Genomic DNA, 17,333 nt, shown 5'->3' on the forward strand with positions numbered 1-17,333 from the left:
ATGGTGGATGTAGTGCGTAATGGTGGATGTAGTGCGTAATGGTGGATGTAGTGCGTAATGGTGGATGTAGTGCGTAATGGTGGATGTAGTGCGTAATGGTGGATGTAGTGCGTAATGGTGGATGTAGTGCGTAATGGTGGATGTAGTGCGTAATGGTGGATGTAGTGCGTAATGGTGGATGTAGTGCGTAATGGTGGATGTAGTGCGTAACGGTGGATGTAGTGCGTAATGTGTGTGCAGGTGCACGCTTCCGCTATTTTACCCGACCTACGCCGCGGGTATTTTCTTCTACAATATTGTTGAAGAGGGTAAGTATCAGTATTATGTATAACATTATTTGCAATTTAAGGAGTGAAAAATGTCTTGGTTTCATGCACTACCAAATTTCCATGACCATAATCGTTAGCGTATACTCTCATCAGAGTCGAGTTTGGAAATATTGCTGTGTTACGAAATTTGATGATACTTCCGAAAATCGTATGAAGCTCAACGCAATGTCATTTGAAGGTGCATGCAGGATTGGTTAGAGCTGGATTTATCGACAGTGCTTGGTATGAACAACCTACATAAAATAGCAAAACTGTGAAAAATAGGGGCTTATTCCGTTGTGTGGGTCAGAGGAAAGAAAAGCTGAAAAACCATGTACATTTTACAGCATGTTAAGACATCGTCCCTATGGTGGTTTGTAACAACCAAACTCGGCTGTTGCTGGAAAAAATCCTTTTTCGAAAATTACTTCATTTCAGAGAGAAATAGTTTGAAAAACTGCCACGGTAACACTACTACATAGCATTTTCTGCAACTAATGGTTTCGGTGAACCTTATGAGATATGAAGCATAAAGTCTTCATATTATGTCTGTGTATAATGTAACAACAACACCATGTATATAGCGCTTCATAGATAGTATGCTTGTCCCATTCAGGTGAAATCACTTGCATCGAGTTCAGATCGTTTTATCATTTATCTCTGCGTATTTTCAAAAGCCGTTTGTGATCCCACCATTACCCCATGCTGTAAATAAATAATTTGAATCAAATCATATTGCCTCCTTGTCCTTTACTATGGCGTGTCCATTAACACTAAACTGTTTTTCATGCGTATGAGCGAAGCGAAGTAGCATGAAATTAGCGCTTCATACATAGTATGCTTGTCTCATTCCCTTCCACTGATGGTTGGTGTTAACAGTCCATCGTGTTCGATGTTTTCATCTTTTTTGATCTTGTAAGTCCATTATTGTGTTATTTTCCTCTGCATGAGTTTGCGTTTCTGTGATTACCAGTTCAATTATGATGTTTACAAACCATCAATATTGTTTCCTTCCTCTGTAAAGGTTTGTATACTCTTTGATGTTGTCGGTCCATATTTACGTTTGATTCCCGGCGTGTTTCTTCCAGTATAGTTGTACCCCTGAGAGTGCCTCCGGCTAGCCCGTTTGTACGAGATAATTGCTTATTACAAGCTCAGTGTTTGTGCGCTGAACACCACAAATTATTTATACAATAAACTGTTTTTCTTTAATCATCCTTGTAGTTGATAACTATTTTTACAAGAACGGTCAAAAATGTATGAAAGCTTTTATAATTTCCAGTATCGGTAGGAGCCGGCAAAGGAAGGGACACTCTACATGTTTGATCATTATATTATTTGGTTCGTTTCTTCGATTTATTGCTCCGTTCCCTACAAATAACTTTCCCAACAAATTAAATGATCTTGGGACCCAAAAATAATATTCAACAAAAATTGTCTCTTCATATACAAGGATAAACTGGCTTGATCCTCACAATAAACGAAACACGGGCCTTCAGTCATGCAAATAGTGTAAAGTTTTGCAGGCAACAATACATATCTGAAGTTGCCGTTTATAGACTATGAAAAGTAATTCCTATTGGTTCAAACCACCGTCAATAGCAGATTGTATGTGGAATAAATGTACGTAATGTAAAACATGTAAAGCAACCTGTTTTTCTCATTGTAATTGTTGTACAGAATATTATGTGACTACGGATTATGATTTGAGTAGTCTTGGCCCAAGACGATGGTGCTTGATTCTGGATAGTGTACTACGCGCGGTTGAATCGCCAAAGCGCGCCCGCCACGGTATGATTTAGTTACCTGGACGGCCGGCTCGAAATCTAGACTACACTCTGCAGCTTGCAGAGTGTAGTCTAGATTTCGAGCCGTCCACGTAACTAAATCATACCGTGGCGGGCGCGCTTTGGCGATTCAACCGCGCGTAGTACACTATCCAGAATCAAACACCATCGTCTTGGGCCAAGACTATGATTTGAGTGGTAGAGTGTTGCAATGCACAACTTTTCAAATAAATAAAGTTCGCGTAAAATGAATGTGAAAAAGAAACAAGTCTACAACCTCACGTTGACAAATTATATCATGATCATATTTCAGAAAGGAACTGAATCTTTTTTTTTTTTCTTCCAAAATTGGACATACCCCAACGTCATCTACCGTTTAAGTTTTTTTTTAGTTTTTTTAGTTAATAATTTGTACTTGAAGGGTATCAAACAGCTTCATGTGACTTATTCTTAACCTGTCACTTCGGTGCCTGGATCCACACGGATTTATAAAGACCAATGTACTTTACTGTGTATCACTCAGCCGGGGTTCCACCATCTGAGCCGATGAAGTGCAAACGGCTCTATAGAAGGGCAACATTTCAAAAAGGGCTTTTTAAAATCACATCAAGCGGAAACACAACTCATCCGAGTCCTTTGTTGGGGATAAACTGACCCAGAACTGAGTCAAATCCTTTTTATTTAACCAGTTTCTTGGTCACGCAGACCCGAAACGAGTAGGAATCCCTGGCTACAGGAAGCAATGTTTTCCCCTGCACATTAGAACTGCCACCCTCAAAAGTTTTCCTGGTAGTTTTTTTGTAGGGATTCCCTCTTTTGAATCGATAAAAAACAATTCCCCATTAAAAAGCACTTCGGTAGTGGCTATTTCGTACAGAAGAGTTAGAAGAACAAAAATCACCTCCCGGAATCAGGTTCAAATTTGCCCCAAAAATGTTGCACTCATACTCTGTTCTGATAAGTGGACTCGCCTTAACTGTTTGTTGTACGCAACGGGCTTATGGCAAAGTGTATGTTTTGCTCTTTTCAGCGCTTTGATCTCGAAAAAGGCGCTGTTGTATGTATGTTTATATTGTGTTTTTTTTGTTTGTTTTTCTCAACTCAATCCAAACCGAAATGCTATCCAACTGTGTCACTATAGATGGCGCTTCATATTATTTCCCTGCTTGCGGAACCTCACCACAAGGCACGATGGGCTGACGTCACTGATCCCCAGTGGCTGATTGCATAATGTGCATTTTACCCATCCCTGAACACCACCACCAACCGCCAGAGAAATAAATTTATCGTTATTCTTTCTTGTACATCTCTTCCCTATAGTGAGTGTCACATTATGAGGAATGTAAATAAACCATCTCGATGAGACACTGCATTGTCAAGTAACTGTAGCTATTGCTGAGTATAAGGGCCGGGTTTCAATAAAGATAGCACACTCTTCGTAAATGAGCTGATATTAAGGTGCAAACAAGTTTAATTTATAGACATCTTGAACACTATTTAATACACATTTTCCGACAATACGTTTTTACAATTTTAGAGTGTAATGTTTTAACGGAAACAATCCCTTTTTAACTTCAAACTATCTGGGCCCAATTTCATGGCTCTGCTTACCGTAAGCACGGAATGGGCGCTTACGGAAGAAAGGAATTCTGTGATTACGCAAGCGTGTTTCACGGGTTATATTATAGCGCTTTGCCCTCTGTTCACGCGTATACTACTCCGCGCTAAGTTACTACTAGGCATTCTACGCTTTTATCTGGCGCAGAAATTCGGCGCTTGCAAGTAAGCGGGGAATCGTGATCGTAAGCGCAGATTACGGCGGTAAAGCAGAGCCATGAAGTTGGGCCCTGATATGATGCAAATTTGCCAGTCCACCTTTATAGAAGCCATCCGTAGGCTACAAGACATGGTTGATGGCAGTCATTTATCTTTTGGAGTTCTTATAAAAAGGGCGGTCATTAATGGATTCTACCCACAGGGTAACTTAATGACAGGTTTTAATACATATTCATAAATACCTCAGACAGTTTCGCTATTCCTATTGGTGGAGAGCGCGTCACGTGGGTGTGTATGAACATTTGTTTATGACCAGTAAAAAGTGTTCACACATGGGCGTGACACCAGGCTTGCACCTGTTCTTATAAGACAGTTTCTTCATTCATATTGGTCGAGAGCAACGGCTGAAACAGTTGTGCCGCATCACGCGATACACGCGACGCGCACAACATTCCTTTATAAGGAGTTGTTTATCCGATGGCCTGACCATTTCATAGCTGGAGGAGTATTATGTTGAAAGAAATCATTGAACAATTATAATTTTTGCATTTATTTTACTTTTTGACCAAAAAGTGTTGATGTTTTTGACCGAAAAGGTATTTATGAATGGGAATCAAAGTGTGTTGAATCGGTTTTTAACTAGTGGTTTAAACCCGCCGAGGCCTGGTTCTTGATAATTTACCTCGACGTAAAATTATCAAGAATCAGGCCTCGTTGGGATTAAACCACTAGCTGAAAACCTCTTCACCACATATTGGTTCCCTTATTTATTACTTGTGTTTACAAAATGGTTGTACATACAAACTGTTCAAAAACCTCATAGAAATCGTAACTTCTGTCAGTAAATGGAAACAATGGCATAATAAGAACACTTAAGTAATAACAAAATATAATTCGAAACAAATTGTAAATAACATCTCGAAATAAACAATTTAATGATAAATGGAGTTGGCTGTTATTTGAATTTAACTAATATTGAGCAAATCTGGTAGTCATATAACTAGTTGAAATTGATATGATTAAGCACAGAATCATCCTTAAAGAAAAACTCTGAAGTTACATTTATTGTTTCATATCGATATGAAATGAAACACAGTCGCAGTGCAGACCTTGCATTACTTTTGGGATTCCTGTATTGTGATAAAGACGTCTGAATCGTGTACTTTATCGCGCATAATTGCGAGAACGTTCGTGAATTAAACACTCTATGACCCTGGAAGGTGCTGTGTATAGTAATTTACACATAAACCGGTGCTTGGGTAAAACAAGACAATTTAAATTGATTGGTTAGTTGCTCATTTTGTATACAATAACAAAATATCTTTGTGCCTAGAAGTCAATATGTTTCCCTGAAATATCCAAAAGTTGATACGAAACAATCTGTAGCATGAGATGCAATAACCAATATAATGAAATCTGATAAAAGAATCAACCGATTCAGAAGAGTCTGATATACTTTGTGATCTTAATTTGCTTCTTTGTCTACTAATTTCCCCCTCTTCACTTAGTCATAAATGGCTTTATGAATGGTTTTTCCTCACATCGCCCAAGAAACCATAAGTACAAATAAGGAAAACGTCCATGGTTTGCCAATTGATTTGAGAAAACATAATGTGCACATTGGCACACTATTGTTGCAATCTACAGAAACGCATGCAGACTTTAGTGCTATATAGGTGCACATTGGCACACTATTATTGCAATCTACAGAAACACATGCAGACTTTAGTGCTATAGGTGCCCTCCATACTATGGGTATGAAACCAAGCCTATTTACTCAATCTTAATGAGTGTTCAGTATTTGTGCAGTTCTTAACTGCTACTCATTTAGTACCTAAGACTTGACAATATTGCTTATGGTCTGTACGTTACTAAGGTCAGTGTCTTGAAAGTCACGTCCCTCTGGTGCTGAGATGTGACTAGTAGCAGTTACAAATCCAAGCCCATGAGTGTTCTCTCCAACTTTATTACGATACACGGCGTTCAGCTGAAATTAAACACACATAATTCCATATAATTAATCGGTTCATCATAAGGGTTTGGATTTGCATGGAGTTGGAACTGCTTGGGATCAACCATTCTGTAACCTTGTAACGTACCTTCGGGAAGAACATCATGCAAAGAGAAGTCGTTATGCAAAATAGCATAAAAGAAGAAACGAGCGCAAATGTGACTCCAATTGAAGACAGTGAGAGAAAAGATAACGGCACAGCAACGACACAGCAGATGACGGTGTTATAGATTGATAGACCTACGTAGTAACTATCGTTTAGACCGGGAACGTTGATGTTTCTGAAAAACACATGACAATCAACATTTACAAAAATGGTGATAAGGTTGTTCAAATGGTTGAATAGTTCTCTCTTCGTTGTAATTAAAACAAACTGATATAAAAATGCGCGAATTTCCAAAACACTCGCGTGAATCATGACATTCTCAACAACTACATGCTCATTGGTTACCAACATTGGTTTGGTTATCTTCAAAACAGCCATGAATGTCCAAGCCCTTTCGGGTACATGATGCATGCCTAAATCTTAACCCAGGACTGTTCATCCTCTCTGTGGGTTTACTGCCCTTAGCGTACTATTGGAAAATGTGCATGTAAATGCTTGTTTATAACTGGTTTATATTATTCAAGCGTATGGGTTTGAAAAAGGCGTTAGATAAATCAAACAAAAGCAAAGGCAAGTTTTGTTTGTTTGTACCTCGTTGACCAAGCCAGGAACGCGCCAAACACGACGACAAACGCCTTGTAGACGAATATAACCATCATCCATATGTTGTTACTTTCAGACGTGCAGTTTACATACAGCATCTCATACCGTCTGTAGTTTGATAAATCATCCTCGGTCTGAGAAAGTTAAACATAAATTCTTTTTTAAAATGACGTTCATGTCCAGTGAATTGGATATCTTTATCTCTATTAATTTTTGGTTTTTACCCATATACACCGATGTGTGTAGCACTGTATACTCAGTACTATCCCGAGTCCTGTGAAAAAAAAATCACAGGCATTTTACTCGGGTGGGATTCGAACCCACGACCTTTGCAATTCTAGAGCAGTGTCATACCAACTAGACCACCGAGACTGCCCGGTAGCTAGAGGCAGTTCGAAACCAATGTTTTAGCAGCGGGTACTGCAAACGATTTAATAGATGTTAAATTTGCATCGGGGATAAAGAATATTAATTTTTGGTTTTTACCCATATACACCGATGTGTGTAGCACTGTATACTCAGTACTTTCCCGAGTCCTGTGAAAAAAATCACAGGCATTTTTATTTTTCACAGGACTCGGGAAAGTACTGAGTATACAGTGCTATACACATCGGTGTATATGGGTAAAAACCAAAAATTAATATTCTTTATCCCCGATGCAAATTTAACATCTATTTTATTTCTATTGTTATCAAAATGTAAAAGTTGGATGATCGTAAACGTAAATACATTGCGTTTATATTTCATAAAATCTTATGTATGCAAGCACCTGGTTTGCCGATGTTCAGTAATTTTGTGCATTTTATGTTTGGATATACCAACTGAGAAAACTGGTCAATTATTATTACCAGTGCATTTCAGCTTTTTGTATCCTCTTTAAAAATCTAAATATTCATTGAAACTTTGGCAGTAATGCCAATAATATTGCTTGCTTACCTGCGGAATATTGATTCTAACTTCCTCAATATGTAGAGGATCAATGATCTGCCATGGGATGAGGATTGCGAAATCTACCAGAAGCAGCACAACAATAATACCAAAGAGATATCGGTCCTTGATTACCTATAGACACAAATGAACATAAAACACAGCATCAGTTAAATTCCTTCAAGGATAAAATCTCTTGGCACAAATTCTCAAATGTGTCCCATCTTGCACAGAAGTACCAAAGTAACTCTTTAAAGAATTCATGAGATTCCCACTACAACCTAAGGGATGATTGGGGCTTCGAGCTACTCTCTAAAGAATTCATGAGATTCCCACTACAACCTATGGGATGATTGGGGCTTCTTGTTTTAGTAACTCTCTAAAGAATTCATGAGATTCCCACTACAACCTATGGGATGATTGGGGCTTCTTGTTTTAGTAACTCTCTAAAGAATTCATGAGATTCCCACTACAACCTATGGGATGATTGGGGCTTCGAGTTTTAGTAACTCTCTAAAGAATTCATGAGATTCCCACTACAACCTATGTGATGATTGGGGCTTCGAGTTTTTGTGCGTTATTTTCATAATCGATTATTTAATAATGTTTGTTTGTGCAAAAACTAGAACACATTTTTGGAAGCATGTTGATTACAAAGAAATTAACAATTATAAGTTACATCATCAATGACCTTTTTCTTTGTTTTGTTGTAGATGATGATACTGTATACTCTCCACGTCTTTGAGAACATTCCACCAAAAGCAAGCGTGAATGCCACTGCAATGAGCCAGGATCGAGTCTGAAAATAAAGTAGGGACAATGCAAAAATCAAATATGTTGGTAGAAGAAGACAGATTAATAAACTTTAGCATAAAGACTGCAGAGTAATCTACAAACGAATCAGTTTGGTTCCCATCGATACGACAACAAATATAAAACACAAGCAGTGCTATACATCCTTATAAGAGCTCTAGGATTGAACAGCTAGCAATTCTATCTACAGTTAACTGTTTCTATCTTACAGCAAGACAATACGAAAAATTTTAACTGCATTTATATAATTTGTGAACAAAATTCACAGATATGAAACTGGCCCAGCTGATTTGAGTGATTTATGCAATACTTGCTTACCTTGCAGATTGTTACCAACGAGTTGTCATCTACCATAGAACGATCAATGCCCAGTAGCATCACACACACATACGCCATCATGATACCACACGCTATGAAGTTATTGATATTGGGGCTGGACATTTTGATTTGTCTGCAGATGAAACAAAAGGTATGGGAAAAATTGATAATTTGTTTGCTTTATGATTTATTTTCAGTCCCAACCAAAAAACTAATTGAGTGAAGGAACCACTGATCTCAAATTTCAAACGTGGTCGAAAACTAACTGCTTTGTTTGTGCAGTATTCACGTGTTAAAACGTAACTACTACTTACTTGTGTTTGCGCTTCCAAAAGTTAAATCCCAGAAACATCAATGCAAGGACAGTTCCAAGACTTGCCAATACCGACATGATGACTACGATGAGAAGGGGCGTGGCTTGTAGGTTCACTATGGTTACAGTGATGTCAGAATCGTACGGGGGATGCCCTCCTATTACAGACAAATTGAATCATTGCACACTCTACCAACTGGATACGGACATAATTCATAGAGCTGCGTTCAGCAGAAAAATATTTCTGAATAACTTTCTACCAAAATACTAATGCGCAGGATACCAGTTAAATATGGCATGTGGCAACTGCTAGATGGTAAACGTTAACTACGCATATTCGTCGTACTTGTTGTGCTTCAAGAAGTTCATGATATTGGGTGTGCTGTCTTTAAGTATGAATACAATACAATACAGTACAATGAATCAATGTCTCTTGTGTAAACAAAACTTTGGGTACTTTTTGTTACACAAAACACAGTGTGCACAGATTTACATTAAACTTACACCGTTTGAAGATAATGATAGAAAGCGTACCTTAAAGTATTAGTTGCTAAGGTGCTGTAGTTTTTAGGAAAACAATTTCATGAAAATACGTTGTGACATGCTAAAATCATTTTCGACGTATGATCACTAAGACGAAAATTATTAACATGACATTGTTTTACTCATTATGAGTAAGACCCTTTCAACAGCTACTTGAGCGGGATGTTTTCAACGAAAATAGTATTTTAACTTGTTTATATTGCGTTTGTACACCATTTAAAAAAATTGAAATTAACAATTAAAAAAACATTTGAAAAACTAAAAACAGTTCTGCCGCTGACGGCGCACGTCAAAGGACAGTGCTTTGACGTCATTTGTTGGGGTTTGTTTGTTACACCTACACGCAGCAACAAAGCGGCTTTACAAATTGGAGCTCCCAACTATGACGTTTTGAGAAAGATCACGTGACGGAGCTTTTCGCAAATCTCTCAGGAAAGCGCTGGATAAGGGTATTCAAAATGGTACACAATTAAAGCCTATCTATAATCATATGACTCGATTTCCTTATTCATTAAAAACATTTTAAATGAAATTCAGCAAAGTTCACGACTTGACATTTTCGTTCAACTTGCTATTATAAACAAAATCACTTACCACTGTAATACCAAAGATTCTCAACAGGAATATTCCAGTGAAGCTTTTTCTTGATGTTGTCAAATGTTCCCACAATGATATCTTCGCCGGCTAGACATGTGGAAAGAAAAGATAGTTATACATAAGCCATAACATGTTTACTTCACAACAAGAACTTGACGTATTCTCTTAATATAGACGACCGGAGTTTATTGATCAAAACGTCGAGTTGTGATAGGCATAAGCTCCTTCTAAACTTACCTATATTTTGCTCTACCAGTAAATTACCAATCCTGGCGCCAGTCTTGGTGAACTTGACAGGACCCTGGAAAAAACCCAGAAAACTCGTTAACAGTATCTGAATTTATTCAGTTTCAAAGCGAAAAGGACATCGCTACTTTCAATAACATCGTCGATTGAGTTGATCGGGCACCTACTGATCGATGCTTCTCTAGGATAATTGCACGTGTGCAGTGATCACCGTTCATTAAACGCTTAATATTAAAATATATCAGAAAGCTTCACGTGCAGGGTGGTGCAATGGTGTATTGAGGGAAAATAAATGAGAACATGAAGGCTTTCTTATGTTAGGTTATTTGGAACACTTATTACCCACCGACAAACCACTAAACTCCAGATTCAAAATGGTGTCACCGACTACCCGTGCGTATTCCTCATCCCCGTACTGGTAGGTATCCAGTCTCCTTCTTAATACAGTTTCAGCTTTATGCATGGCCATTGCTAATGCCCACATACCATCGTAACCCAACGCAGCCAGTGCAGCATCAGTCCGGGTAAGAGTGTATCCCACAACGTCTTCCATGAGTAGCTGAAAGTCAATTGTACTCTGCGATGGAGTAGAGAAGGGAAACATTAGGACAACAAATATGCAAGTTTTGGGGTAATCAAGGTTAACAGGGTTGTTACAGCCACGTGTTATTCAAATTTAAATTCTTGCACACTAATCACAGCCGATGTTGATTCCTGAATAAATTCCTGGAATTGGTCCGTTAATTGACCACCAAGCAGGCTGCTTGATGTTGACCACTCGTACACAATTGGTCATCCCCTAATTGATACCACACTTTTCAGTAGACTGCGTATCGCATTTTGATGTAGTCTGGTTCCCAGACCCAAAAATCTCCGACTAGGCTCTGTCGAATTTAGCGTCCGGTATCACCCAAAATCACGTGACCAAAAAGGAGGAATTCCTCCTTTTTCGAAGTTATCCGAAATGTTCCGAACGTGTTGTCGTCAACATTCGGACAGTATCGTTGATGGTCGGTATGGAATCATATTAAATGTCAGTCCTGTCGGCCGTAGATCCAGGAGTTTTTATGCCAGCTATTGTTATTTAAAGCAAACGCAGGCGTTGTGCCTAAATAAATTAGGTGTTTTGACTTGAGTGTTCATTAGACATTGATTGAGGATTAAGTGTCATGGTTTTTGAAAGTGGTAAAAATGGGGCAAATCTGGTGACTAGCTGTCGAAATTATACGTGTTGAACCAGATTGTCATTTGCCGATCAAAATAATCTCGTAACGCTCCGGCCTGGCGGCCGTCGGGAGGAGGGTTACGTTATCGCAACTAGTGCAGACATTCCCTGGAGATGACCCCCGACCCTGATAAGTTGCGTCATGCTCTATTTTTAACCGTGGGTGATACTGACCTTAGATTTTTAACAAGAGACGTCAAGGAATCTTTGGTCAGGGGACCAGACTAATTTTGATGCAGACATAATGGTGGACGTACTTTCAATACAAATTTCCAGTCACAACATACCCGATGCGCGTCCCGTGGGGCTTGACCCAGTGTGTGGTCAGTATAACCTACAATCTGTGTCAACATGATCCCGAAGGGGTCAACCTATAAGCAAAGAAACTGAGTACAAATCTCATTGTTAAAGCTGTTTTCTCTGTCAATCTGGCCCGAAAATGTGTCAGGCTCCGTTGACCTGAAATCTGAGTCAATTCTTACCCGGGATCCGGGAGTTATAGAGAAACATTTTCTAACCTTTCCACAAGAAGTAATCTCGTTGCTTATTTCGAAGTTATTGAAAGTAACTGCCAAATAGCCTTCGGTTGCAGTCTTGAGTTGGTCTGCAGTACAGTTGACTCCGTCTGTTTTCTGTTGCCAGTTATCGGGAAAATATCCGGGTACCATCCAGACATAGTTGGGACCGTACAAACCTAAATGAAAGGCCTTAGACCAGGAAAATACAAATTATTTGTTTTGAGCAAAAGTATATGCTTTACATTAAACCAATGGTCCGTTATCCTCCTAGATATTGGGCTTTCGTTAAAGTATTTTGTTGATGCAGTAATGTCGGTTAGTTCCGACTAAAAAAATAAATAAAAATCTTTCAGACAAGTTGGACACAGTCGAAATCCCTAAACGCAGCATTGTGGAGAAGCAGTCGCGTTAATACTAACTTTACAAAATACCTCCCTCGCAGTATCTTCGTAAAAACTTGTAGCAATGATTCGTGCGTCTTTTCCCTGCAAAAATATAAATCAAATATCAGAACAATCAAATTATACAAATGTATTGAATCGTATATGATATAGCCTATTATTTTAATTTCTGCATGTTACTTTTTATTTATTTTTTAATGTAAGTTACCATTTTGCAGTTTCCCATTTCCAATTCTTTTATTTATTTATTTATCTGTTTATTTGTCCCCAACGTTTTTATTGTCAGTGTTATTTGATGATTTAGAGTAATAATTAATGTATTTGCTAATCACATATGTTGTTTAGTCTTTGGACTCGTTGTGTGGAAATAAAATAAAATTTAATTAAACGGTAGAATGTGAAAAGGAATTAAAGTAACCTATCTATGCTCATCAGATGCTTTCAACTTGGCATTCGACAGTTCACGACTAAAGGTGGTAACAATCTTCATAATTACCTTGAGACGTAATAAAGATTCGTAGGGATCATTCAAGAAACTCTCAGCAAGGATTATTGAGAAGTTACTAACCAGTGCCTCATCGTTGACTGCTGCCATTCTCTGGTAAAGAATATAACATGGTGAAATCATTGAATAAATAACACAACACACAAACCGGCAGCGACACTACCATTAAAAACTAGCATTCATAAATACCTCGGACAGTTTCGCTATTCCTATTGGTGGAGAGCGCGTCGTGGGTGTGTATAAACCTTTGTTTATGACCAGTAAAAAGCGTTGAAACATGGGCGTAACACGCGAGCTTGCACCTGTGCTTATAAGACAGTTTGTTCATTCCTATTGAGAGAGCAACGGCCGGGACAGTTGTAAGGAGTTGTTTACCCGAGGGCCTTACCATTTCACAGCTGGAGGGGTGTTGTGTTGAAAGAAATCATCGAACAACAAGAATTTTTGCGTTTAAATATATTTTACTTTTAGACCAAAAAGTGTTGATGTTTTTTGACCGAAAAGGTATTTTGAATGAATGTTAAAAGGAACTTTGTCTTTGATACATACCGCCTGGTGAGGTTCTCCTGCTTGGTATAACAGGGCAATCTTTTCCCAGTTAAACTGTCGAATAATCTGGGCGAAAGCTGTCCCGAAAGAAGCTGATGATTGCATGAGATACATGTGTGGATACTTATCACGATCACTTAGAACCGGTGACGAGGCAAGTGACACCTAATACGACACAAACAAAAAGACCTCAATTAATAAGCTGTGTTTAACGGATTCGGCGTAACCACTGTATAATAGAAAAGTCAAACAGCGCCCCCTGGAGATCATGTTCTATTTGATTCTGAGGGATGTGATTCACTGATTGATCCTCTCGACGACTGATTAAAGTCACAGTCACTGATATAACACCAAATTAATGACAATCTCCTGTTTCTGTTCGTCTATACGCAACAATAGTATTCAATAATTCGGCATTTTTTCCGTTTACGGCTCTTACATATACATCATGCTAACAAAAATCTAAACTGTCTCTGTTTTTGTAGGAGTTACATACCTCAACGATGTTCCATTTTCCTAAGACTTCAGCTAATACTGCAGCCACCGAAGAAAAAGCAGGGCCGTATATGGCTACCTTGACTGGAGGTGTGTACATAAACTCATAGAATCTATCCAAGGCCGAAGGAACATTTCCCTTTAAGCCAAATGACAACAAGATGTTTCAAAAAGGTATGTTGATGTTATCGTGTAACAGTTGCATACGTACATAGCATTCGTATACACTACCTTATCCGTTCACGACGTCAGATTTTGCTTCGAGTTAATACACAGTTGTGTCAATTTACATCCCCTTTCACACATACTTTGTTCCCCGGGAATGCCCCTGGGGATCAACGGCCGGCCTTTTCACCCTAGGGTCTCTTTCCCCCAGGTCTGGTCCGGCGAACAGGCACACCCCCGGGAAGCCGCCCCTGCTCCATATAGTAGGTATAGGGGTAAGAGGTAAAACACCGGGGTATGTTGGGTTTGGGTTAGGGGTCGTATTCCACGAGGATTAGAGATACAGTGTGAAAGGGGATCTGCTATACCGGTATAGATACACGTGCGGGCAAAACCAACCTGCAAACAATGAATAATACGTGTAATGCGCACATCTACCCTTTACCTGATGGGTGTTCAAGGTGCAGTAAACCAATAACAAACGAAAGAAAACGGACACAGAAGTAGTCCTCAGTGTGCCATAATAAGTTTCAAGGAGAGATTTGAACTGTGTGCTACTAGTGTTCATAGGTTTTGGAGGTACATCTAGCAGGATTGCGAAGAAGGGAAAATGTATACTCTTACCTCTGTATCGGCCCATTCTAGGATAATTTCATAGCCTGGTAAGACATCACTTCTATTATTGATGTCCTCGACGGCTTGCTTAGAACCGGCTTGAGAGATAAGACCAGGCTGGAATGTTCCGTTTAAGACCGGCATGAGCCCGCCGATGTACAGGGGTGTGCGATGTGAAACATTTCTCGCACAACTGCCTAAGATGCCAGCTACAAATATAACCAGACGAAGAACCAAATTGACCAGCATTATACCAACTTGCCTGGCACTACCTGCAGCTTGAATGCATCGTACTGCTAGAGCATCACTTCTATTTGTATTAGTGACGCCCACACTACTTGTTTTGTCCTTATGGGTTTTGTTTCCACTTTACACCAAAGTTCACTGACAGTTTAAACTGTTCTCTTGACTGAAGCCTAAGGTTTTCATTGGTTCATTTTCTTATTGTAATTGCTTCCCGTCTACCAATCAATTAATTCCTCGCTGTGTAGTGGAAACAAAGAGTGAATATAAAATGTATGACTTTGATTTTAGCGAAAAACGTGGGTATAATAAAGAGTTCACCCTTATGACGTCACCAACTCAAGCACCACCCACACTGAGGTCAATTTGAAGATCTTTAATTGGCTGAAAGTTGTGCACGATTTATGTGCACGCCTGTCATTTCCGCTATTTTACCTGACTACTTGTGAATGTTTATGTGGGTAAAATATCGTTACGTATTTTGCATTCCAGTGTTTGCAAGAAGTAAATCTATGGAGAGACAAATGGTGCTGCATGGCCAATTCCAATTAACCACAAACATAAGTCTCGTCTCTTCGCTCATAGGAATTGAATTAGGAATGTTTACTATACATTACGAAATTAAGTCTAGAGTAACGAGTCGGAAGTGAATAAAATAAAACAAAACGTGACGTAGTTCCACGAATGAAGCTTTGACCAATGTTCATTTGAATTTTGTAGAGCTGACAAAATGGACACTCAAAGTATTCAGGTTTACATCCGCAATGTTTTAATGATTACACTGATTTAATTTGAGTTTACACCCGCTATGTGTGGAACTTCAAGAAGTCTTCTCCAGGCTTGACGATGATGACGAACAAGGGTCTGTATATATGGGATGCTGTACTTATTCTCATCCACTGTGCAGTGTTTACAGTCCAACGTTTTCATTGTTTTCTTCTGCCAAAGAGTGGTGTTTATATATGGACCTCATCAGTCCATGCCATTCTTTGATGTTGTTTGTCTTTCAACTACGTTGTGTTCTTCTGCAATGGTTTGTTTTTTCTGTGAATATCAGTCCAATCAATTGACTCTTTGATGTTTACAGTCCATCGTTTTCATTATCTTGCGTTGCAAAAGTGTTTATTTTTACAATAATATCGACAGGAAAGTACACTCTTTGGTCCTGTCCATCGGTCAACCGTTGACTTTGTCTTCCTGGTGTGTTTATTTTCCATAGTTGTCCCCGGCGGAGAATGCCTCCGGCTAGTCCATTTGTCCGGAGTTGATTGGTCATCACGGTATTAGATTCTTCCTCACATGGACCATTGTGTTTTGTCATTGGTTATGATCAATACATACATTATTTGTACAATTAACCTACTGTTTTTTTCCATCATCCTTGTATTCGATAATTATTTTCAAATAATACAATATTTTTAAATAGTTAATTTTAGATTTTAGATTTCCTTTCAAGAGGTTTCGCGTTTTTTAGATATCGCCGAAATTCAGGACTAATAATCCCCATCACGAGTCTGTGAAGCTTTGCAAATAATTTTATTAACGCTTCGTTTTTTACCATTCAGTGATACCTTTTAACGTAACCGTATAGTACTTCGAAGTGAAATGTTTTTTACAAAATGCTATGTGCTACCGAAAGCTGCTGTAGCCTACTTCTTGGACAATGTAAGTGTTATTGAAGGAGTTGAAACCAACGGTTCGTTCAGAACCACCCCAACTCATTAGAGATAGTCATTGCATGGTGTTACCGCAAACCTTTCCATATTCGTATTTCAACCATGTAAAGTTTCAAATCTTACGTAAGTTGTATTGGCAATATGTCATTCAAACGTAAAACAGACACATTAAGTGCATTTTACTATAGGCCTTATGTATGTAAACGCAGCGGGTGTAAAGTTATCTCCTCAGCTGATGAAGTGCAAAAAGGCTCTCCTAGGGACATATGACACAAAATGGTGCTTTAAAATGACATCAAGCGAAGCTTTGAACTACCTGGAACAGTACATGTACATACACTTTTAAAGAGCTTTGCGTTTACTGTCATGGCCAAACAATCTACCGGTATTAGTCTCGAATGCTTACTGTCTGACATGAGTTGGAGTGTGTTTTCGAATTCTTGATGGTGACGTTTTGGCAAGATAATAATAGATACATCTCGACACTATAAGGGGTACATGGCCGGTTAGGGCCTACATTCTAATCATTCTCGGAACAGATTGGACGTATGCCAGGTTCCGAGATCTGTCGCAAAATGACCCCAAATGAGTCA

At 38.8% G+C, this 17,333-nt stretch overlaps 2 protein-coding genes across 2 annotated transcripts in view; one reads left to right on the forward strand and one right to left on the reverse strand.

Annotated features, from left to right (window-relative positions):
- Nucleotides 1–4,589: 4,589 nt before the first annotated feature.
- On the reverse strand, nucleotides 4,590–13,659 carry LOC139941922 (gamma-aminobutyric acid type B receptor subunit 2-like). Its single transcript, XM_071938566.1, has 14 exons — nucleotides 13,547–13,659; nucleotides 12,989–13,090; nucleotides 12,511–12,576; nucleotides 12,092–12,280; nucleotides 10,695–10,925; nucleotides 10,340–10,403; nucleotides 10,100–10,189; nucleotides 8,964–9,120; nucleotides 8,650–8,782; nucleotides 8,210–8,317; nucleotides 7,528–7,653; nucleotides 6,580–6,725; nucleotides 5,971–6,163; nucleotides 4,590–5,858 (listed from the first exon to the last, which is right to left on the reverse strand). Exons 1-14 carry the CDS (start codon nucleotides 13,649–13,651, stop codon nucleotides 5,706–5,708), a joined length of 1,863 nt encoding a protein of 620 aa, XP_071794667.1. The 5' UTR covers nucleotides 13,652–13,659; the 3' UTR covers nucleotides 4,590–5,705.
- A 2,205-nt stretch (nucleotides 13,660–15,864) lies between these two features.
- LOC139942270 (gamma-aminobutyric acid type B receptor subunit 2-like) overlaps nucleotides 15,865–17,333 on the forward strand; it is a 36,524-nt gene continuing 35,055 nt past the window's right edge. Inside the window, exon 1 of the mRNA XM_071939066.1 lies at nucleotides 15,865–15,926. The gene's annotated coding sequence lies outside the window, so the exon portion shown is untranslated. The remainder of the gene's footprint in view (nucleotides 15,927–17,333) is intronic.

Source organism: Asterias amurensis, chromosome 9 (assembly GCF_032118995.1).
Source record: "Asterias amurensis chromosome 9, ASM3211899v1".
NCBI lineage: Eukaryota > Metazoa > Echinodermata > Asteroidea > Forcipulatida > Asteriidae > Asterias > Asterias amurensis.

Bases quoted from the DNA above. Each gene is read 5' to 3' on its own strand.
- LOC139941922 (XM_071938566.1), bottom strand. From the start codon at position 13,651: ATGCAATCATCAGCTTCTTTCGGGACAGCTTTCGCCCAGATTATTCGA. The intron at 13,091-13,546 runs GTATGTATCAAA...ATTCTTTACCAG, and splicing joins CAGGAGAACCTCACCAGGCG to AGAATGGCAGCAGTCAACGA. The intron at 12,577-12,988 runs GTAATTATGAAG...ATATTTTTGCAG, and splicing joins AATCTTTATTACGTCTCAAG to GGAAAAGACGCACGAATCAT.